General features: G+C 38.2%; 1 protein-coding gene across 5 annotated transcripts in view; it reads right to left on the bottom strand.

Annotated features, from left to right (window-relative positions):
• LOC129353719 (protein kinase C beta type-like) overlaps positions 1-24501 on the bottom strand; it is a 189418-nt gene that overhangs the window by 122427 nt on the left and 42490 nt on the right. For 2 of the 5 annotated variants that reach the window (XM_055023073.1, XM_055023071.1), the window contains exons 5-14: positions 16613-16741; positions 16105-16261; positions 15675-15809; positions 12314-12410; positions 12079-12219; positions 11833-12006; positions 11632-11723; positions 9382-9444; positions 9140-9278; positions 8977-9057 (exon numbers count right to left, since the gene is read on the bottom strand). In XM_055023073.1, coding sequence (XP_054879048.1) covers positions 8977-9057; positions 9140-9278; positions 9382-9444; positions 11632-11723; positions 11833-12006; positions 12079-12219; positions 12314-12410; positions 15675-15809; positions 16105-16261; positions 16613-16741 — 1208 coding nt within the window. Of the gene's footprint in view, positions 1-1337; positions 3871-6298; positions 6440-6552; positions 6661-8358; positions 8561-8976; positions 9058-9139; positions 9279-9381; positions 9445-11631; positions 11724-11832; positions 12007-12078; positions 12220-12313; positions 12411-15674; positions 15810-16104; positions 16262-16612; positions 16742-24501 lie in introns of those variants that run through there. The other 3 variants (XM_055023069.1, XM_055023070.1, XM_055023072.1) reach the window with 3 other exon arrangements.

The following is a 24501-nucleotide window of genomic DNA, read 5'->3' as shown; positions in this document are numbered from 1 at the left end:
CCTCTGGAGACGATGATGCAAAGAAGGAATCTTCAGAAAGTCAAGAAGGTATGGACAACCCTGACCATCCTCTTCAAGAAACTGTCTTGGGAAGGCAGAGCATCTTCAGTCAGGGGCTTCTTCAGGTTCAGTGCAGCACAGACCACTGCAGAAGATCTTTCCTGCCAACAGCCATCAACATCTGCAAGAACTCTGAAGAATTAATGAGTTACAACAACATTTAATTTCCCTTTGGAATCATATTATGTATTTTTGAATATGAATTGATTATCCTCCCAGTTCTGGTGACACACTGATGCGGGACAGCATCACATTGTTAAGCAGCATTTCTCAGAGGTCAGCCAATGGGACTGCTTTGGTCCCTAAAACAAACCCCCAAGCTGTTCCCATAAGTGACCATTGGGCTTAGGGGTCATGACACTCTCTACTCTCTGTGATGACCCAGCCTGAGGTTCAGCATTGATGCCTATGAAGACAGAAATCAGCTCCTAAGACTGGAGATGTAGAACTGCCATAGGTTGAGGAATCCCATCTTTATATGTCTCCAGTGAGACGGCCTCGAGTGACAAGACTCATTTTTACAGGAACATACCATCGCCAACACATGCCTCCACCAAAAGGATTTGGCAAGTTTTCTACAAATATGGCACCATTTAAACAGAATGCTTTCCAGCAGCATAATTGACGTTATTACTAAGAAGCATTGTTACAACAGAAGAATAGAAAGTAAAAATGACCAACAATTCTTTTTTGCAAAGCAGTAACTGATTAAACAGAATGATTGTCAAGAGACAAATAACTATGCATAGTACTGTAGGTACAGCAATACTCTTGATAGCTTTTACTACTGTTTTTATCAACAACAAAAAAATAAATGATGGCTATAAATCTGGTGCTTCTATAGATACCACACCTGAGTTTGTGAACCATCACTCTCTCCAAGAAACAACTTTGCACACAGAAAGGAGTTCAACAAACAGTCAGATGTGTTGTGGCAACAGTAAGAAGGCACACACAGAAGAAGTCGTCTGGCAGGCACCAGTGAGTGTATTATGAGTTTCCAGTCACAATCAACAACAGCATATCTCCCACCCAGAAACCACATGCAAATATTTCTCTGATATAAATTGTATTTTTATATATATTATTTCTCTGCAGTATTTCAACCATGGTTTTCACAGTTACCATGACCACGATTAGTGCTCATGGTTCTCATCTGGTAGAATCATAGATTTTAGGAGCAGGTGTCTTTGATGTTATGTGATACAAGCTCAAAAACAAGATTTGACACATTGTTACTACTTTACATTGTTACAGTTACAAAATTATGAAACAACTTTGACATTTCATCTTTTATATGAAAAGGACTTTCAAGGGACATAATAATGTTGGTCAACAGTTAGGATAGGCTGGAATGCATGTCATAATAATTACACCTGTATTGCAAAATGGCACATGATGGCTGCTCCTTTCCACTGCTAGGAACAGTATTTTTTTTTTTTACAACTTTATGATTCTTAACCTTATTTTGGCACTTCTGGAAATCCTGTTTCTGGAGGATAAACTAACTTCACAAAACTCTAAATGTCTATCTACATCATGTAAATTTTGAAAGAAACAATTTACAAGATATGCCCTCCGTCAATGAAAACACAGTGTATCAGGGAAAACTTGTCTCCAGAGAAAAGCAAAGACCCTTCAATGGAAAACAAACAAAAAAATCTGCAATTCTTTCTGCTTTTGTGCACAAGGATCATAAATCATCAAAAAAAAAAAAAATGCAGGTACATGCACCACAACATCAAACAGAAAGCGTAATAATATTTGATCCTACAGACAAAAGTAAAGCCAACATTAAGAAACTAGTACTCGAACAATTACAGCAAAGCAATTGGTCAGTTCATTTATATTGTATGAATTGCCAACATGTGATCATAGTACACTCATCAACATCAATGATTGGTTGTCCTAATCAATAAGCAGGTTACAGGGAAGGCGACACAAAGACACAGCATGTTCGGGTTGGACTCCGGCATCCAGCAGCCTGCTGATGTGAGGCATTTAGATGTAAGCAACATTTCTGCACTGAAGATAAAAAATACAACCAGTAGAGGCAACACAAGAGCAGCAGTTACAAGCTAAACTACAGTGGTCCCAGAACAGAGTCGCTACTGGAAAACATGCTGGCCTGTTGTCTTGGATCATGGATATATAATCATGTGGGCGGGTTGCTTTCAGTTGTGCATATATTTCCATTTCTATCTGAATAATATTTAAAAATCTGCCATTTTGGAGATGCATTTGTTTGCTATCTTTCCAAAAGCCAAAAGTCTGGCTTGGTACTGAGATGGAGACTGAAGTCTAGAAGCTACAAAAAACATTGCCTTTCAGTTTCCCCTGGATCCACTGTACTTGCAAATAGACTAAATTATTTAGTAACATTTAGTATATTTTCTAACAAACTGATGAGAGAAAACATCAAGGTTTATTGCACTGCTTCTTCTGCATCAATTTAACTAGCCACCATTAAGTCACCTCAACAATTTTTATCACGGCAGCGCAGAACTGTTGGTGGCTATGAAAGGATGTTAGTGAGTTCACTAAGCTCTGTGTAAAGCCTGAACTGCACGACTGCGGATGATTTCAGCATAAACATAACGCGGTAATAACATGAATCCAGCAGAAGAAAAGATTTCTACATCCCGAGTTGAAAAAGGATTTTTACCAGACCTCTGACCCCATCAGGATTTGAAGCAGGCAAATACTAAATATTTCAGTGTCAATTTAAAAACACTCACTTTAGAAGAAAATACAAACGAGCGGCAAATATGGAAACAATTAGTTTTAATAGAATCTGTTAAGTTAGCAATTTTTTTGTTTTAGTCTGTGAAGTTTTTAAAATAATTTTCAACACAGAATAATCCTTTATTGCTTTAGAATGTGAAGTTTTTCAAACAATCTTTAACAAAGTCCATTAAGAACAGTCTCAATGCTAATTTAAGCTAACTACAAATTTTCTTTCATCCATGAATATGGCATTTAAAAATAAAACTTGACAATGTAAACAATTTTATGATGTTCTCAAAGTATGGTGTAAAAAATGTTAGGGAACCAGGTTTCAGAGACATTTTCTGTCTTTCTGTTACATTAAACTAAGCCAATGTAAAAAATTGATCTTTTAGCTGCTTCTGAGTTTTTGCTGTGCTAAACTAAACTATCATGTTCAACTGCATCATTAAAGAACCAGTTTAGGATAATGCTACTTTTCTCTTTTTGAATTTATTGCTGTTATATTCTTATTGTTTATGAAATTAAACAATCACTGTTGAACAAGGTGTGTATTATGTTTAGTTGGATATTTAGGTATGATAGTGGTTTCCAGGGGCAAAGGAAAGGTATCATTTTACAGATGCTTCTTAGATTTTAGCTAGAGGCAAAGATAAGCTAACACCTTCATCTTCCTCTCTGACAAATAGTTTTCACACTTTTGGAACAAACTAAATAAATATCTTTCCCAAATGCTCAAACGTCTTTAAACCTTTTGGACCCAAGCCAGAAAAAGTGCTAATGTGTAACGTCAGGTCTTCAAAGGTTAAAAATTGCTGCATGCAACCCAAATATGACATCATCAGAATAATTTCTTGTTTGGTGTTTCTTTCAAAGTATGTGTATGAACTGTGGGTGATTTCTAATAAAGCCAGGAGAAATGTTACATGGTCATTGAGCTGGGTGGTTGTACTCAGGGTTAACAAAAGAGAAGCCTTGGAATTCTTCCTGGTCCAGGTTGGATATTAGCTCCTGATCTGGGGGGGTCAGCTCAGGGAGGTTGCGTGTGAAAAAGCGATCAAAGTTCTCGGCATCACGCCCACACTGCCATGGAGAGGAGAGATGGAGGAATGGATTGAGTTTCATGAAGGGTGAGGGAAAGAAAACGGACGACAAAAAGAGAAAAAAGAGAAATACAACTAAAATATGGTATCAACCAATCAAATCACTCACAGCAAAAACTGTGGAATTCCATTGGTCTAAATGAAAGCAGTGGGCATACAGGTTCATCATTGGTGACTACACTAACAAGTTTTAGCTTCACATTTGTCAGAGTAGTGACCAATGGTAGCAGATGGTTGTGTTCTGGTGATGGGGAATTTTTTCACATCTACAGTGGCTTACAAAAGTATTCATACCTATTGAACTTTTCCATATTTGACACATTAAAACCACAGTCTTATTTCATTTTAATTTTATATGACAGACCAACACAAAGAGGTGCACAATTGTGAAGTTGAAAAAAAAAACTACATTATTTAAAACATTTTGACAAATAGAAAACGAAAGTGCAGAGTGCAAAAGTAGTCAGTCCCCTTTTCTCTGCCTTCAGAAGTTACCTATTGACTCTAATGATTAAACAGAGTCCACCAGTGTGTAAATCTAATACCAGTTGAAATCTAGCTGCTCTGTGATAAAACCAGGGCTACAATGGAGTGCTTTAAAACTAATCATATTCATATGATAGAATGGCCCAATCAAAGACCAGACCTAAACCCAACCCAGAATCCGTGGTGAGATCTGAACGTGGTGTTCACAAACGCTGTGCATCACTGAGCTTGAGATGTTTTACTTTGGGATCAATTATGTATTTCTGAATTTGAATTCTGCAGAAGAATAATGAGCAAAAATTTCAGTGAATAGATGATCAAAGCTGGTGGAGACAAACCCAAAAGACTTGACGCTGGAATTGACATGATGCTGGCTCCGCCCCCATGGTGACATAGACCAATCCTCCCCCAATCATTCCAGGGCAGTTGTCAGCAACTGACCAATCAGCGTTGCAAGTACACGCCCTTTATCTAGAAGAACTGACCTACGACAATATTGACAGTATTTAAAACATGCTGCAGTCAGAGAGATTTTGAGGAAAATAATAGATAATCACGGGCCAAGTTGTCAGTGGGTAATATGCAATCCTGACAGCTGTCACCTAGAGCATGTAGAGGGCGGAATACAATTTATTACATTCCCAAAACCAAAAAGGAGACTAGAATAATGCAAGAAATGGATCATGGCCTGCTGCCTCCCTAATGTTCAGTTGAATGAAACTGGTAGACGGGATCTACCAAGTCAATCAGCACCAAGCAACTTGTAGTAAACATCTCATTTTTGTCATAAGGACACTTACTGACAGACAAATCAAGCCCTGTAGCGGTTTATTAGGCACAGAGTTGTACACAAGCGAATCAAGAAAACTATACATACGTATCCCCTTTGTCATGAATGTCTTAATCGAATATATTATTATTACTAACTAATATATCATGTGGAAGTAATCTGGCTAAGGTCTTGAGGGCTTCATGCTAAGGACTCACAGCTGACAACTAAGTGCCAAATAAACACAAATCGCAGTGCTAAACATCTAAATGTTTCCAGATCAATAAATGAAGGTAGTTATGATGAATAGATTCCAACGGTAGGTGGAATCTATACAGTTACTGTTGTGTGGCAGTCTCTGCAGTAGCTGCTGTATTGAGATTTAAACACCTTTTTGAGCTGCTTTTTATTTTTAAGCAATTTGTTGAAGGCAGATTTTCACAAGCCATTTTATTTAAGTCATTACTCAACCATTTTGTATGTGCAAACTGTGCCCCAGTGTTCACACTCACACCCAACCAGACTTTGTCTCTCATCATGTTTCCTCTTGGGCTTTATTGTTTATTTCCTGCTAATAACCTTACAGATCTGATGTAGGACTCCTTAGAGAATTTTCTTGCCCGCCGTCTTTGCCACAGTGTTGGGTTTATAAGGAAAAAATGACTCAAAAATGTCTTGGGTAAAGCATTGAGGACCGTTAGTTTGCCATAATAACAGTTTGCTTGTTGGAGGACAGCTCTACTTCTGCATGGGGCCGGAGCCGGCGTCATGTCAATTGCAGCAAAAGGGGGATCCACAAAGTGTTGACTCAGGGGGCCTGAATACTTTTGCCCACCACTCTTTTCAGTTGTTTAGTTGTAAAAAATATTTAGAATCACATATAATTTTCTTTCTTCTTCACTTTTGTATACCACTATGTATTGGTCTGTCACATTAAATTGCAATAAAACCTATTTATGATTGGTTGTAATGTGACAAAATATGGAAAAGTTCAAGGGGTATGAATACTTTCACAAGTCACTTTATAACTTACCTCATGGGCAAGACTAAGAATACAACTCACTTTTTTCTTATCATGGATCATTTGTAAAGCAAACTTTAGGGACTGGACACCATTATTAGGTAGAAAGTGTGCATGAGGGAATACACTCACCGCTTTTGGTTTGAAAGGAGGCTGAACCTCCTTATTCTCTAGCTTTTCCCAGTCAATATAGCGGAAGAAGGCATGCTCCTTGATGTCCCTTTCTCCCTCTGGGCCACAGCCAAGACGCTTCCCTGGGTGTTTGGTCATCAGCTAAAATATACACTTACATTTATACATATCTAGATAGATATCTGTCTATCTATGTGTATGTATACTCATACACTGATGAAAGACAGTGTATGAGTATTGTAGTATGTTCTCACCCCCTTGCAGATAGCAACAGCTTCTTTGGACATGGATTTAGGGTAAGAGACATGATGCTCCATGATTGATTGGAACAACTCATCTTCATCTTCACCATCAAATGGAGGCTGCAGATGAACAAAAATACCCAATTTTTAATTATTGTTTCCAACATTTTAACTGATTAAAAATTGAATAAGTTCATTTTAATTTCTTAACAGCAATGACACCTAAAATTTCTGTTTGTATTACTAGATCACAATATGGCATATGACAAATAATATGAAATACTTAAATTCAGATATGAAATGATAAGAAGGCATATTTGAACAAAAATGTCTTCAGAGTCAGGATGCTCAAGATGACAGAAAAACAAGGAAAGTGTTTCACAGCTGAGATGCAACAGTTTGGAAAGAGTGAGTTTATCTAATCCTTGAGAATACTAGTGGAAGTATGTGGCTTTAACAATTCAGTACTAAAATTCAAGCATTAAAACATGAATGTAGATGTTTGTTGCAGATTTTAGTTTACAGTAACAACAAACTGTTAACTAAACAGTACTGATATTAATATTGGTTTACTTATAACAATACTTACTCTCACTTGTGGGAAAAGTTACAAGTAAAACAAGTAACTGTAACTTTGGTATCAAATAATTACAACAATAGATTATTCCTGGTTTCTTTCCAGAACATCTGTAATAACTCACATTATGATTATAATAAGAGTAACAAGTTGTGGTTATCATAAAATTATAAATGAATGTTTCGAAGAAACTAAAAGGGTTGTGAATGTGATTTTGACATTGAACTTGAAATGGTGTAAAACATGTAACTGCTATTAAGGATCACTAATGTGTTGGAGGTGGATAGTAGGTGAAAGGTTAGGGGTAAAATGGGGACAAATGGGAAAGCAGAGATGACCAACGCCTTATTAGGACATAGATTGTTGAACAACTTAAACGTGCCAGAGAAAGGACATGGGAGGAACGTTGAGTCATTAGACAAGACATCAGGACAAAAGGTCTCTAAGACAGTTCATCTGTCCAAGCAGTCAGCCAAAAAACAAGCACAGCAACAGTGTTAGCCAATGCAAATGCACCGAAAGCGGGTTTAAACCCTATATAAGGGGAGAGCAAAAGAGGAATCTTTGGTTGGATCCTCCAGGCAGCTTCGAGTCAAGACCGAGACGGACAGCTGAAGAAGAGCCGGGGCCACAGAGCCAAAGACTGTCCTGCGCACGGGGACCAATCCGTCAGCCCCGCAACATGTGGCTTCAAATCGCACTTCTCTCACCAGCTGGGTTCAGACCCCAAAGACAAAGATGAAGATCAAGGCAAAGATAAAGACCCAAGTCCTGTGTGACCTCACCATGGATGCAGAGACGAAAGCTCATCAGACCAACAGAGATCCCTGCCTTCATCAATCAACCTCTTCCTCTTGCTGCAACACCTTCTTCATCATCAAGCCAGTTCTGGGGTTCGAGACACCAAACTTCGTCCGTCTCTCTCAAAGGTTCCCGTTTTAGTTCTTAGTGTCAGCGTTAGGGAAAGACAAGCTAGATGATTGATTTTACTTATTTGATTATTTGTGCTACTGAATTAAGCTGTACTGACCCTTGCAAAATTGCTTTACTAATAAAAATATTTAGCATAAAGAAAATCTAAAAGATGTTGTGGACATACAATTAACGAGTCACCTCAAAGTTCTTTGATGGTAGTAAATAGCTGTGATGTTTGATTCTGGGGAAGAAAACTAGGGAATGTTTTATAGGTTGCTTTAGCCCAAATCTAAAACAACATCTTTGGGACTCGCCAGAGTCACTAAAACCAACCTGATTCAGTAACAAGTGCAAGTTGTAATAAAGAGAAGGAGCGACCGTTAACAGATGTGCCCTGTGGAACCAGTTGGCTGCAGGCTGTTCAGTCTGGCTAATTCACAGGGGGAAGAAGGGTGAGACATCTGGATGTAGGCCGTCAGTAACCAGGCGAATCCTTCTCCATGCCAGCTTCAACAGTTTACTTCAGTTCTGGATAGGGTAAATCCCAGCAGATTTAGGAAACTCAACTCACCCGTTAGATGGAGAGCTGGTAGCACATCTCCTCTCTCAGAAGAGGAAGTAGTGACTGAGAGAGCAGAGAGTGAAGGAAAGGGGGTTGCACAATGACAACAGGCACTGAAGCTTATGCTTAGGTAAAATTTGTGCCTCTATAAAACAGATGTAGAGATTCCTGCCTAAGAAGTCTGATTGTTGTGTTACTGATGGCTTCAGGCTGTTGATACATCTATCAAGACTAAAACAGTGAATTCCCCAGAACACGTTCAGCACAACCTTCACTGCTGAATTAAAATTTGAATCTTTTCATGTGAGTTTAATTATCTGCTTTCATTTGGTACCGACTCCTGGTTATTAACAGCATTGTTGATTCAAAGTGATGCACATACCTGTCCGGCAAGCATTTCATAAAGCAGTACTCCAAAAGCCCACCAGTCCACAGACTTCCCATAAGGCTGATAAGCAATGATCTGTTGGGAAGAATAACACGTTAATCAGTTGTTACAACTGATCAAATGCATCAGCTGACGAGAGGAAAACACACAAACACACCTCTGGAGCAATGTAGTCTGGTGTCCCACAAAACGTCTTTGTTGTAATGCCATCAAACATGTTTTCTTTGCACATGCCAAAGTCTGCAATCTTTATGTGGCCTTCAGAGTCCAACATCACATTGTCCAGCTTCAGGTCTCTGTAAACATGCACAAATACCCACAACCAACCCATTACTCACAATTTTGCATTTGCAAAATACAAAAACCTTATGAGGAGGAAGGATTCAAAACCAGGCTCACCGATACACAATGCCTTTGGAGTGAAGGAAGAAGAGGCCAATGGCAATTTCTGCTGCATAGAACCTGAAACGCATAACACCACTTCATATTTAAATAGTGATGGTATATTTAGTCCAGTGAAAATATGCTAATTTTTTGTGAGATGCAACTGGCTAGTCTCTCACAAAACTGATGTGTTTGGAGTACATCTGCTTTTGAACCAGATGTATTCCAAAGCATTGTGTTCATAACTCTTCAATGAATTGCCAGCTACCGGTCAGCAAGGTTAGAACAGACTTCTAAGAAATGTAGTTGCAGTGACTGTGGCAGGGTTAAGAGCTGTTCTGGTATCTTAGCAGATAACTGCAATGTTTTCTTGCCATAAAATAACATTTTGCTGCAAGACTAGATGTTGCACAAATTAGACATTTTGCAACATTGAAAGATTATTCTAACGTGATGGAAAAAGCCACAGATGAACAAAACTGGGCACTTAATCTCTATGAGGCTATTTTAGCTTACAACAGATAAAATGTGGACAGACTGGTCAGAGTGAGCCGATGACCAGGCAGATGGACTGGATGGAAGGATGGATGGAATAGAAGGTGCAGATGGTTGAATGGACAGATTGATGGAAGGATTAGAATGGATGGACAGAGACAAATGGACAGATCAGAAGAATGGGCAGATAGCAGGAACTAGCAGGAACTATGGAAAGTCAAATTCTGTTTGTACGTCAAGTAAACCAAAATATTATTTTACGGTAATTAAGATTTTACTGTTTTCGTTTATAGAGCACCATTTGAGTCAGCAGTGCAACTTCTTCCAGCTTTCCTTTAACATCTTCCAGTTCCATGTCATCTTTTAAGGCAGGATGTGTCAAGTGCAAATCTGATTGATTGGTAAGATTTCATCTCCACAGCTCGAGTGAAGCAGGGTGGAGAAATGTGTGCATTTAGTTGTGCAGTACAGTGCGCTTGTTACAGTATAATTAAGTCCGTCCATCCATCATCTCACATGCTTATCCCCAGTGAGGTTGCAAGGGGTGCTGGTGCCAATCCCCACTGATTAATGGGTGAAAGGCAGGGTTACTAGGTGAGTCACCAGTCCATCGTAGTCAAACTAAGTCCTTACTTTCTTTTTTCTATAACAAGGTAAACTGTCTACTCCTACATTGAAACAATAAATACATAACCGTGATCTCTTTAGTTTTCTGTTATATATTTACTGTAGCCTTGTTAAATGCACCACTTCCGCCAAAGTTTGGAATGTGCTTTTGAACCAGATGTACTCCAAAGCATTGTGTCCATAACTCTTCAATGAATTGTCAGCTCCCGGTCAGTAGGATGCATGTTGTTGAGAAATTTGACCTCTATTGCTGGATTTTGTTAATTGACCACTAGAGGGTTTCGGTCAGAAAGCACTCTGGTCATCAGTTGTTTAAATAGGTTTACTGAAGGATTATGTCTCACAAAGGCGCAAATAAATTGAAGCAGTTTCTGAAAATACAAAAATAATAAATAAAGATACAAAATTACTATTGAAAAAATAGAAATATAACAATTCACAAGTAAGTTAAAAATATCAGCATTAATTCCTTTTGTGATAAGGGCTGTTTAAATTTAAATGACGAAAACTTCAGAATCAATCTAGCTCTAACTGACAAAATCTCAAACTAATGGTTAAATGCTAGATAGTCTGAGTAAAATCAAACACATTAAGAATTAAGAATAAAACTGACATTAACAAACTATAGAAATACACCAGCAGCCAAACAACTCCATCAGTAGTGATAATTAGCATCTACCTTTTCATGTCACATGACTGATACCACTACTCACGTCATCAATGACTGCGGCACTGATCTCAACAACAGAACGGAAAACAGATTAGCTGACTAAGGTCAGGAAGAAGAAAATAAACGGAACAAACCTCCTTCAAAATAAAAGGAAGCCCTTCAAAACAAAAAGCACAGATATCAGACATTGAAATCCTTGAAGAATTAGCAACAGATGTAGTTCAGTGCCCATGTCAGAGATGATATTCAAAAGGGATTTTTAAAATTAATTTTAGTTAAGATACGCTCCTGCAGATGCCCACATCTGACAGGGATTCCCAGAGCTCTGCTGGAGCCTCTCAGTGGTGAACACTACTATTTAACATAAGTATTGCAGCACAGCTCTATTTTTCATTGAGACCACAAAGTAGAATATGATCATACAGATTTCAAGGTGTTGAAGGTGTAATCAGTGTGTTAGCATGAATACTCACACAGCATGGGGCTCCTTGAACTTGCCAACCTGTTGGATTTGATACATGAGGTCTCCTCCGTTGATATATTCCATGACAAAATACAACCGGTCCTACAGGAGCAGAAAAGAATAAAGGAATAAACTCCTCTTTTTTTCTATTAGAGGAATCAATTTAAACAGTGACAGCTGATAGTAGGCAGATAGGCTGAACTCATCTTACCATGGTTTGGAAACATGAATGCAGCTGAGTGAGGAACGGAGGTTTGCCAGACAGAGCCAGAACCCTTTTCTCCACCATGGTGCACTCTACGTCATCATCTTGGATTACCACATCCTTCTTTAGGATTTTGACAGCATACAACTCATCCGTACCTTTCCTTTCTGCCAGCATCACCTAAAGGGTGTCCATAGAAATTAAACTCAATAGAAATTAAGTCAGAAACAAACTTCTGATAAGAAGTCTGACCTTTCCAAAGCTGCCTTTGCCCAGAACCATGATAAAGTTGAAGTCTGCGAGTTTGACACGGTCCTGATTGCCGTTGCTGTCGTACTTACAAACCGAGGACGAGGATGAGTCTGACGGCTTCCCTGGACCTATTTTTGCCCTCTGGAGACAGTTTGGAACATCAGTGGAAAGAAAACCTACTTACAAACAAACAAGCTCAATAAAGTTCTAGCTATTCTATTTGTCCAGATCTTACATCAATCTGCCTTCGTATCGACTCGCTCCCCTCTTCTCCGTCTGGCTGGACAGGAACACTGAAGTATTCTCCTTCCTCCTGGGACAGCAGTTTAAACCTGAAGTCCGACATTCACCCATACGTTAGATGCTGCCTTTGTTATCCTTCTTATTAAACATTACAATGCCTACTAAGGATATTCAAACCCTTGAACCTTTCCACATTTTCACATAAAGACCTCAATCATCAATCTATGGACTTTTGGTAAAAGTCAAGAAAATAGCATTTTTGCCACATCTTTTTTGAAAATATCTCAGAACAATCAGGTGGAAATTATCTGTGGAAATCAACTTTTAAGTTTTCTTAAATGCTTTTAGGTCTGGCCTTTCACTGGACCATTGTAACCATTGATATACTTTCATCCAAACCGTCTCACCGGAGATCTGGCTGTGCGTTTAGGACTGCTGTCCTCCATCTTGGTCTCGTGGTATTCTACGTCCTGGTCTCCTTCCAGCAGTACCTTGAATTTAGCTACATCCATCTTCCTTGTTTCTGCTAAGGAACAATGTATCCCCTCAGCATGACGTGACCACCACCAGGTTTCAAAATGGAAACGGTGTGAGGCAGCATCAAACAGTGCGAGTGTTTCTCGACGGCTATTGTTTTGCATATAGATCAAAAGTTCAACCTTGGTTCCATAAGTTTGTAGCACCTTCCTGCTGGGACTCCTACATGTTTTTTTTAGCAACTTTGTTTTATTTTTTTCAATATTTTCTTTCAACAATAAAATGAGAGATTTAAGAAAAGCTTAATTAATAATTGTCCTGTCAACACATTTCCCACGTCAGCTGTGGATCTATTCAGTTATGGGCTTTTTTGTTGTTTCTATGACCAGACAGGAGAGCTTTACCTCCTGTCTGGTCTGAGAGTTTCAGTTTTACAATACACCGAGTAAAACCAACCAAACCCTTTAAAAAACCTGTTTCCCCTCTCATCTGTGGTGGCGCTGTACCAAGAACATCTGAAGGAAACAACACAAAAACCTCTGAAGACACTGAGTGCATCTTCCTTCAAGGTTCCCCCACAAAGTTTACTTTGTAGAAGTGCAAAGAACCATCTTCATGCTTAGATTGTTTTGTTACCATAGCAACAATGCTATGAGTTTAATTTTTGTGTTTGAGCTCTGATGGTTCACAAAAGTATAACATCTCAGTAATTTACAATTATAACTGATTGCTTTTAAAGTTGGTCAATTAAACTACCCCTGCTATATTCCACTAAATTCATGTGGAAACACTGTAGTTCTTATGGTTCACACCAAACGCGTTTCGAGCGACAGGCGTGTCTGGTTTACATTCAAAGTCTATGTTGGACGCACTCGACGAGACAAACGCTCCAAACAGTTCAAACCGCGCCACAACGACCCTCAACGCACCTCCATATAGACTTTGAATGTAAACCAGATGTGCCTGACACGCAAAAGGTGCTTGGGGTGAACGCAGCATTAACAGCAGGACGAGTCCCTTCATCAATTGTGCTCAAGGCCTCATACAGTGTTGGCTCAGAGGGGCCGAATACGTTTGCACACTACACTGATGGTACCCCTGAAAATAATGTGACCAAAGGAACCATGTTAAATCAAGGTGTGTCCACTACTTAGCATCATGGGCATCTTGTAATCAGTCAGTAGGCCAAAATATAGAGGTACATGCAGTCACTGTGCTATTTGGTGACATGCTGTGTACCACACTGAACATGGACCAGAGAAAGTGAAGAAAAGAGATGTCTCAGGAGATTAGAAAGAAGATTATAGACAAGCATGTTAAAGGTAAAGGTTATAAGATCATCTCCAAGCAGCTTCATGTTCCTGTGATGTTCATATTTTTTAGAAATTTAAGATCCATAAGTCTGTAGCCAACCTCCCTGGACTTGACCGCAAGAGGAAAATTGATGACAAAGCAAAGAGACGGATAATACAAACGGTAACAAAAGAGCCCAGAAAAACCTCTAAAGACACTAAAGGTGAACTTCAAGCTCAAGGAACATCAGTGTCAGATCGCACCATCCAATGTTGGTGCTATCCAAAGCAGACTTAATGGGAGGCCATCACAACATCAATAGCATTTCTTCTATTGTTGAAAAGAAATCATAAAAACGTCAGACTGGAATTTGCCAGACAACATGTTGACAAGCCACAAAGCTTCTGGGAGAATGTCCTACGAACAGATGAGACAGAAACTGAACTTTTTGGTGAGGCACATCAGCTCTATGTTCACAGATGGAAAAATGAAGCATATCAAGAAAAGAACACTGTCCCTACTGTGCAACATGGAGCAGAATCTGTTTTGTAGGTAACATATAATGACATCTCTATGTTATTAAGGGATTGTAGAGAAAAATGTGCTGCCCAGTATCAGAAATCATTGTATTAGTCACAGGTCATGGGTTTTACAACAGGATAATGACCCCAAACAGACAGCTAAAAACATCCAACAATAGCTAACAGGAAAACATTGGACAGTTCTGAAGTGGCCTTCTCTGGACCCTGACCTGAATCCTATTGAGCATCTTTAGAAAGAGCTGAAACATGCCGTCTGGAAAAGGCTTCAGACCTGAGACAACAGTAGCAGTTTGCTCATGAGGAGTGGGCCCAAATGCCTGCTGAGGGGTGCAGAAGTCTCATGGACAACTGCAGGAATTGTTAGAATGCAGGAAAACCTGCAATCGCCTTTCAAAAGGTTTTCCTCTTATAAAAAAAAAATAATAATACTAAGTGAAGGGTACAATCATTGTTGTCCAGATCTGTTTCATGAACTTATTATTTTTTAAAATAATTCTGTTAAACCATGTTTGAAAAACAAAGCAATGTTTGACTTTCATTTGTTCATTTTCATATAATTTTTACTCATTATTACCTCTGTCAGATTGAAGTTATTTCTGTAAGCATTGTGGGTTTCATTAACCCACAATGCCGCCCCCTCCCACACATATCATAACCTCACATACACCCCCCCCACACACAGCCATATTGTTCTGCACTTGCACTGTCACATCATCTGCACTTTACCATAATTGGACCTGCTGCTTCTTCTTGGTGTGGTTGAGTGCCTTTAGTTAATTTTAGTTGTATATATTATTATTATTATTGTGTGTTTGTTTATTTAATATTGTATATTTTGACTTTTTGCACGGGAGTTGCAATAGAAATTTCGTTGAATCCTGTTCAATGACAATAAATGCTATTATATTCTATTCTAACCAAGTGGTGCCAATAATTTTCTCCACTTCTGTAAAATCGCAATACACACAGAATTCTGCAGTTGTAACATGTCAAAATGTGGAAAGGTTTCGGAAGGCCCAGAATGTAATCTCTTCTCCTCACCATCCATCAATTCCTTGTTTCTGTAGCTCTGAGATGCCAAAGGAGAGTGATCCCATAAAATCATTCCGGCTGGTCAAATCCCAGTCCCATACCTCCACTGACAGACGCCGGTCCTTGTCACTTTCTTTGAGCTTACTAAGAGATATCAACAGAAAGCAGGACTTATGTGAATGCTGCTTCTCTTTATTTCAGCACATAAATTAATTATTTTGTTTCTGTTATTACAGTAAGCCAGAAAAATACTGGTAATCTTAGAGAATATGGATAAAACTATGGGGGGGAATGAATGGTGAAGGTGGGTAGTTGGGGGCAAGGGGTTGCTTATGTAACTAAAAATGAGGCCAACCTTTCCTGTTTCTTAAACAATGCCAGAAAAGGAACAAGTTGACTTAAAATCACTAAGCACAGGGAAGAAAAGAAAAAGTCTCACAAAGTGAAGGATTCATTCCAGGTGGGGTTGAGGCAACATTTCATGGTCTTTGTCTTCTGCTTGCTCTCACTCTTGGGGTCGGGAATCAGCTTGAGCTTAACGTAGGGGTCCGATAGGCCGTTTGGGTCCATGGGCACCAGGTTCTTTGCCTCTTTGACTGAGGAGCAGAGAGCAGAGAAAAATAAGTTCAACAGACAAAAGAAAAGATGCAATATGGATAATCTAGATTGGTTTATGCCCATGTTTGTCTGCCCTGAACAGCTCTGCATTTAACACCTGTGTAGTTTCTCTTCCATAATCAATCCCCAGCTGTCTGGCAGAGGAATCTGACATGTGGCTGCACATCCTGCTGGAGATGTGGGTCAATCGTTGGATAATTGAACGACTAAATGGACTTTCCAGTTTCAGTCTTAGTCTGATGGATCGCTTTGCTTAGAAACTGTGTGTGCATGCGTGTGTGTGTGTATCAAAGTGAAAACGAAGAGATGAATGGACAGACAGCACTCACTAGTGACGGCAAGAACATCGTCAGTGATGTGGGCGGAGATGTGGATGCGTCCTCTCCTTTCTGTGTGATCCGTTCCACACAGGCTTGGAACGTTGGCCACACAACGCTTGTGGATGTTCATCATGCAGTCTGAGAAACAAAAATACACACATCAATCATCACCTTATTAGCTGGTACATGGACTTAGAACAGCAAAGTTCTTCAATGAATAACTTAAAAGAGATAAGAACAGCAAAAGCTAAAGTATCCAGAGGAAGAAATCATTTGAGCTACATTTTATTTTATACACACAGAGTCTCTTCCTCCTATAGACTCTGATCTAGAGCAGAAAGTGTCTGTAGATCAGGAAATTCTGGTTTTTGGATTTCTGGAAATTTCTCTGAAAACTCCACAGTCAACAGTGAGAGGAAGTTGAAGGACATCCACCAACAGGGAGATTAGCAACTGTCCATAATGTTGCAGTCTGTAACTTTTAAAAGAAATATAATATTTTAGATATTTGGTGAAATTGTCACCATGCTGTGACAGTATGGTATGAGACAAAATAAATTAGTAAAAAATTCAAGCTCCTGAGCCTTCTCCCACCACCAACTAAAAACAACAAATCAGATCCAGGAGGCGGGTCTTAGTGCTGTTAATCTCCCAGTATATGGTGATGCTCATGCCCCCGTTTCCTTTCCTTCCTTGCTCTCTGTAGCAAGTAGAGCCTGTCATAAATGCTAAGGCCACCAATGACAGCAGATAAACTGTGAGTTGTTTCTCTATCGGTAGTATATTGAGCAGCATGACTGACAGCGCTAAGACCCTCCTACAGGCTTTCATTGGTTGTTTCTAGTCAGGATAACTTGACAGCAACATTGCTTCGCTAATATTTGTGCTTGTGATCAGGAACACCAGGTATGATATGAAGCAGCAGGGATGTACTGTTTTTTTTCTCACACAGCTTTTTCATGTTGAGGTTAGACTATATTTAAATAAGGTTAGAACCTGGTAAAAACCAGATGATTCCTATTTTGCAGAATACATCAAAGCCAGACAAATGGCAAGAATAACAAACCAGAAAAGAAAAAACAAAGTTGATTTTTGGGTCATAAACAACAGACAGCCTTTGTAAATTCTGATTCTGTCCACTAGATGGCAGACTCCTCTGATCTTCCAAGTCAATCATTGAGTTCCAATCAGAGGATGGAGGAGATGCTCTGAAGATGCTTTTCTGTCATTGGTTCTGATCTCCCATCTCCAACAGAGGGAACTCCACACACACATTGTTCCTCCCACTTACACAGCACAGCAAACAGTTCAACTGCTGAATAAACAGTTTTGTGGACTTTACGTGTATATATTCACGCTGTGGACACACAGAAATGATCTCATTCAAAACATTATACATCTATTTGATTGAATTAATTTGAACACAAGAATATTTAGAGTCTTGTTTTCTTGTACTTTGTTGGCCTAATACTTAATATTTTTATATTTCAGCTGTATTTCCCTGACAAAAGCACTTACATGAAAGAAAGAAAACATGAAAAACTATATATTATGCCTTTTATGAGTCTTAATAGTGGTAAAACATAAAAGTGGTTTGGCCCTTATATTGTCTTAAGTCTAAGCAAATGAGAATTGAAATTTTTCAGTACAGCTGAATAATGGCACTAAAGTTATACATAGCAGTCAGTTTCTCCCAATAAGATGCGTTGGATGTGTGAGCAGGTGGGGATTAATGCTAAGATTACAGCAGATACTGCAGAGACATAATGAAGTCTGGGAAATGCAGGTCCATCCTTCTACAGCTTGAGTTCACTGACAAGTGGAAAACCAGACAGGTGCCAATCTTCATGTGCGGGAACCTCAAAGCCAGTGTAATATTGTAATAAACTAAATGCTTGGATTTCATTTGCCATGATAAAGTAAATTAACAGAAACAAGAGTTTGAAATATCACCATGTGTGATGATTCTTATATTTTTTTAACTGAATTACTGAAATAACTCTTGATGCTGTTCTAATTTATTGAGATGTACTTGTGATCTAGAGGTAGACATCGTCCAGTTTTGATAAACAACTACACAGAAATCAGATAATCGAAACTAGAAAAGAACAAAATGTGTTAAGTTCCTAACAAACGTCAGTTCTTCATGCTGAACCAGGTAAATCTCTTCTATCTGCTCTGTCTTTGTTCTAACAACACTGGATGTACCAAATTTTTCTATCTAGATACGATGTTTATACAGACCCACATAAAACTAGACCTGTTGGTAAATTATGTAAAAGAGGCTGTTGTAGTGTATTCATTAGCAGGCTGGGTCAAAGTCCTTCACTCAGTAGGCACTGCGTGGTGCAATGAAGAAATAATATTCATAAAAGTCATGGTTAAATAGAGATCTGCAGAAACACACTTCCTATTCATATCAACAATAAATAAAACAAAGTGAATGAATATAAAAACCATACTGTGAAACGGTGACTTCAGAGATAATGCATGTGAATTAAATCCAGGTAGAAACACACAACCAGAGTTAAGCAATCAAAAAGACTAGGAAGCTGAAAGGAACTGCTGAAAAATCATAGAAATGTAATGTACAATTTTATTGTCTGATTAAATAGATCAAATCTGTGGTTGTCCAATATTAGGAATACCTACTAACAATGTTCCCCCTAATGTTTCATGTGTCTGGGCGTACACACAAGCTTCCTGGGCACACTGAGAACCACTGTGAGCATCATCAGTGTACACGGCGTGGCCACACACAAGTATCATAAATCTGGAATCATAGAAAGTTGCATGGCTTATTAAAAAAATCAAATTACATCAGCAATTTTCATTTGTTTGCTTTTAATTTAAGTGATTTGCTCAATTAAAATAAAAAAAAGAAAAGAAAAGAAAACATTGCTGTTCATGAGATGCATGCTATAAGTAAGAGTCCTGCTTCAGCCACGGTGAGAAATGAGACATTACATCTTTCAGACATAAATGTTTGTTCATATTAAAACATTCACATTTTGCACAATGAAATGTTTTCTGTAGCTTGTGATGCAGTATAAATTCTTGTAAAATATTTAATTACAGTTTTTTTCACGTCTGCCCTTCTCACTTCTCCAGTGGTTGTTCACTTAGCCCAGGTTGATGGTCAGTCTGCTTCTTGCTTTATGTGCTTGAATTCAGCATATTGACTGTTAATGGCCTCCATAATCTGTGGGTGGAGGAGAATGGCCTCATACTTCTTTGCCTGTGACCAAATGTCTGCTTATCCATAGTCAAAAGTCTGAACTCAACATTTCAATATCAAATGCAGACCATTCCTTTCATTTGATTTGATTCCATTTGATCTTAGAAGAAGTGCATTTCTCTTTTTTTACTTTGGCTTGGTGAGTGGATGTTCCACGTAAGACATGATAAGGTGATGGCTTTCACATTTCTTAACTCTACCGCACTATTCTCACCTGCACGGCCATATGACCAAGGTACGTAACCCACGTACACACAGCCAATCAGCATGCGCTGATTGGCTGCGTAGCGAAAGTGAACCATATCGTATCATTGGCTGGATTCCTGTCACTCACTAAGTTCGATCACAAAGTAGTACGGGAAAAAAAAATTATTGGTCCATAGTCAAAACTGATGTCTGAGCTCAATGTCCACTTTACGTTGGACTTTATTTTATGCGCTACATAGATTTTCTTGTGTGTTGAGAATATGTGAGCAGTGCGCGATTGCGCAGGCGCAGCTTAGAGGGAACATTGCCTACTAATTCCATTTTGTTGCTGAATGTTGCTTGAAGTTAATCCACAAGTCTTTTTTCCCGTCCCAGACTTTCTGAGATTATCTCCATAAACTTTGAATCTCAGTCTAATCTGTAAAAGATGCAATGGTTTTCATGAACGTCATCCATTTAACCGACATAATTAATAAATTAAAGGGAGGCAATAATGTGTGACCTCTGAACTTGGAAGTGCACCTATTTCAGTTTTCTGGCTGATCACTGATTACTGATGTTTAAAAAGCTGGACCTGCCAATTCTGATTTTGGCTGATACTGACATTTTTGTTAGAAATTTTGCTATTTTATTTATTTATTTTGAACATGATAGTAGTATTAAATCATGCACAAGAACAAGGAATGCAAAAGACAAATGTTTTTGTACTACAGTAATATTAATTAAGTAAGAAACTTATGAACTCCGACCCCATAAACTCATACAATATTTTCAGATGGACCAAATCAAATGTAAAAATAAACAGGTTAATTAAATTTCAATTTTATCTGGCTGTAATGGATTGTAAGTTATTTAAAATGAAATATCTAAATTATTTTGTAGGTTATTTGAATTGAACTATTTAAAATGAATTTTCTAAATTATTTTTGCAGTTTAAACAATTTAAATGAATTTTCTAATGTAAGACTGGTGCAGATTGTTTATGTATGTTTGTCTGTTTTGATTAGCATTGTTGATGATTTATTTTATTGAATGGTACTTTGTAATAGTTTGGGATTTTTTTTATATGCACCTCCTGGGCTGCCGTAGATAAAGAGGGCAGGCCTATAAAAACGGGGAAAATTCAGTGAACCAAATGAACTGTCAAATGTTTGGACCAAGAAAATGGTGTTCCCCAGTGAAAGCAGCGAGGTACATTTTGTTTGTTGTTGTATTGTGGGTTTGTGTTTTGCATTTTAATATTTGTATTCGTTTAGTTTTCACTGTGACTGTGGTAACTTGATGACCAGGTGAATGAAGAAATTGAGATGATGATCCTACAAAATCTTCATCATTGAAGTAAAACCAAAATCACCTGTGGAGACTGGCTGTTTTAATTCAAGTACTGGGGAGCTGCTACACTGGGTTTACAGATATCTAAGTATACACATCCATACCCACATACTCATGTGTTAGCCTCACTTTACATAAACACATTACTGCAATCTCTCATCCATATTTCTATATCTTGTGAAAATAACCTTAATTTCCTTTTAAATTGTATTACATTTTGACTTTGTTTTAACTCCTCATTTAACTTGTTTCATAACTTTACCCCATGAATTGAAATACAAAAGCTCTTTCTTGTTGATGGTAAACTACAAATCCTTACTTTATATCTCCCTTCTCTTTCATAAAACATGTTCTCTATGAGCCTTAAACTATGTTTAAGGCAGTTCATTAGATGCCTTGAACATAGTTTGAGAGATTTTAAATTCCACCAGCTCTTCAAATTGAAGAATTCTAGATTTTAAGAATAACGGGTTTCTGTGCTCATAATAACCCCATTAAGAGAAAGAAATAATTGATATTGTGAATAAAAGTAAAAGTAAGCATCCACTGACTGTGATGATCTAGACATAAAAACCATTAAAATGGTAGCTGAGGGAATCTCTAAACAGTTAACTTAAATTTATAATTTCAGGAGATTGTATGTGGGGAATCTCAAGGGTCAGAACTGGGACCAGTTTAATTTGATGTGTATATAAACCAGATAAGCAAAGTGTCGAACGTATTAACATTTGCTGATGACACAAATAGTCTAGTCTCTCGTGAAAACTTGAAACAACTTCTTTACATAGTTGCCTCAGAAATCAGTAAATTAAAGAAATGGTTTGACGATAATAAATTATCACTAAATTTGGACAAGACTAAAATCATGGTTTTCAGGAAGTTTTACAAAAATACTCAAATTCAAGTTGAGATAGAGGGTGTAACTCTAGAGGGATATATGTTAAGTTTCTCGGTGTAATAATAGATGACAAAATCAGTTGGAAACCTCATATTAAGCAGTTAGAGAATAAACTAAGTGTAAGCATATCAGTCCTGGATAAAGCTACACATATATTCTTAATAATATATCACTTCATATTCTATATAACTGCGACAGACTGGCGACCTGTCCAGGGTGACCTCGCCTCTCGCCCGGAACGCAGCTGGAGAGACTCCAGCACCTCCCGACCCCGTTAGGGAGAAGTGTGCTCAGAAAATGGATGGATGGATGGATGGATTATATATAACTTTGATTTTGCCATATTTGACATATTGTCCAAAAGTGAGGAGGAATTAATTACAATAGCTCTTTACATCCACCAAGTATCCTACAGAAAGCAGCCGTTAGAATCATAATGTTGGTTAGAATACATTGAACTTATTTGTATTATTCTCAACATAATTTAGATGAGTTGCTGTTTTTATTGCAGGTATATTTTCTGAAAAATGAGGTTCTATATTTACAAAATATCTATTGAATTTATTTACAACATACTTTATATTTATAGTATTCTGGTCATTATCTAAAAAATAATGTGGATAATTGGTACTGTTGGAAGTTTTCCTGACACGATTCAAATGTTCCATGTTCCTTAGTGATATTTTTATTACTATCCAATAATTTATAATAATATTTCTTTTTACATGTCTTTATAATATTAGTTAACTTGCTTGTATATTTTTTATATTTATTTTTTTATTTAGAAGGTCTGTTTTACAAATTCCCTAAAAAGTTTGTTTTTCTTTTTACATGCATTATGTTTCTTTTAGTAACCCACTGCTCATTTTTTGCCTCTTTTTCATCTTAATTTTCCTTAAGTGGATATTTCTTATTATATAGTAATGTCATTTATTAATATTCCACTAGTTAAACTATTTTCAAGAACATTTGTAAAAATATTATCAGCTGAGTTTGAACAGTGTGATGTAATGCGCCTGGGCCTGGTGATTTTAGGACGCAGGCTTAGATTGTCCATACATCCATCCATCCATCTTCTGCCACTTATCCCGGTCGGGTCGCGGGGGTAGCAGCTTAAGAAGGGAGGCCCAGACTTCCCTCTCCCCAGCCACTTCTTCCAGCTCCTCCGGGGGAATCCCGAGGCGTTCCCAAGCCAGCCGAGAGACATAGTCCCTCCAGCGTGTCCTGGTCTTCCCCGGGGCCTCCTCCCAGTGGGACGTGCCCAGAACACCTCACCAGGGAGGCGTCCAGGAGGCATCCTGACCAGATGCCAACTGCCCGAGCCACCTCAGCTGGCTCCTCTCGATGTGGAGGAGCAGTGGCTCTACTCTGAGTCCCTCCAGGATGACCGAGCTTCTCACCCTATCTCTAGCTTTGGGTAATGACCAAAAGAACGAGATTGCGGATACAAGCGGCCAAAATGGGTTTTCTCCGTAGGGTGGCTAGGCTTAGATTGTACATCTAAGCCCAGCTGTACTGTCATTTTATATGTATTTAGATTTCAAATACAAGGATGTTTTTGAACATTCAAAACAAGGATGTTTTGAATCCTTGTTATCAAAACAAAGCAAAGTCCTGCTCTGTCTCAAATAAAAATTTAAAATAAAACATAATAAATAAAACATGGAATATTGGGGATTAAGTTGCATTAATCCCCAAAGATAAATGCAACTTTTTGATGAACATTTATACATGTTTCCTCCATCCAGTTATTAGATATTTCTATATTTGATCCAGGATCTTTATTAATGCTACTCATAAAGACCTTCTTCTTTGTTTCCATGAGTATTTCTATAGTCACACATTCAAAGTCATAGTCATACATTATCCATGGCAGTCATAAAGTCAAGAAGGGTATGGACAACCCTGACCATCCTCTTTAAGAAACTGTCTTGGGAAGGCAGAGCATCTTCAGTCAGAGGCTTCTTTACTGTAATACTACAAGAGATCTTTCCTGCCAACAACCATCAACATCTGCAAGAACTCTGAAGAATTAATGAGTCACAACAACATTTCATTTCCCTTTGGTAATAATAAAGTATTTTTTTATTTTGAATTGAAGTTGAAATTAATTAAGGTAACGGATTACAAGAGCAGATAGATTAATCAAAGCCTTACTGCTTTCCCAGATCCAGATTAACTACTGTATTATTGTAATTGTGTACAAGTATCAGGTTTTACCTG

The sequence above is a fragment of the Poeciliopsis prolifica genome, unplaced genomic scaffold (genome assembly GCF_027474105.1).
Source record: "Poeciliopsis prolifica strain line A6 unplaced genomic scaffold, Auburn_PproV2 SCAFFOLD095, whole genome shotgun sequence".
Taxonomy (NCBI): Eukaryota; Metazoa; Chordata; class Actinopteri; order Cyprinodontiformes; family Poeciliidae; genus Poeciliopsis; species Poeciliopsis prolifica.
This window is presented reverse-complemented; position numbering and strand designations above follow the sequence as displayed.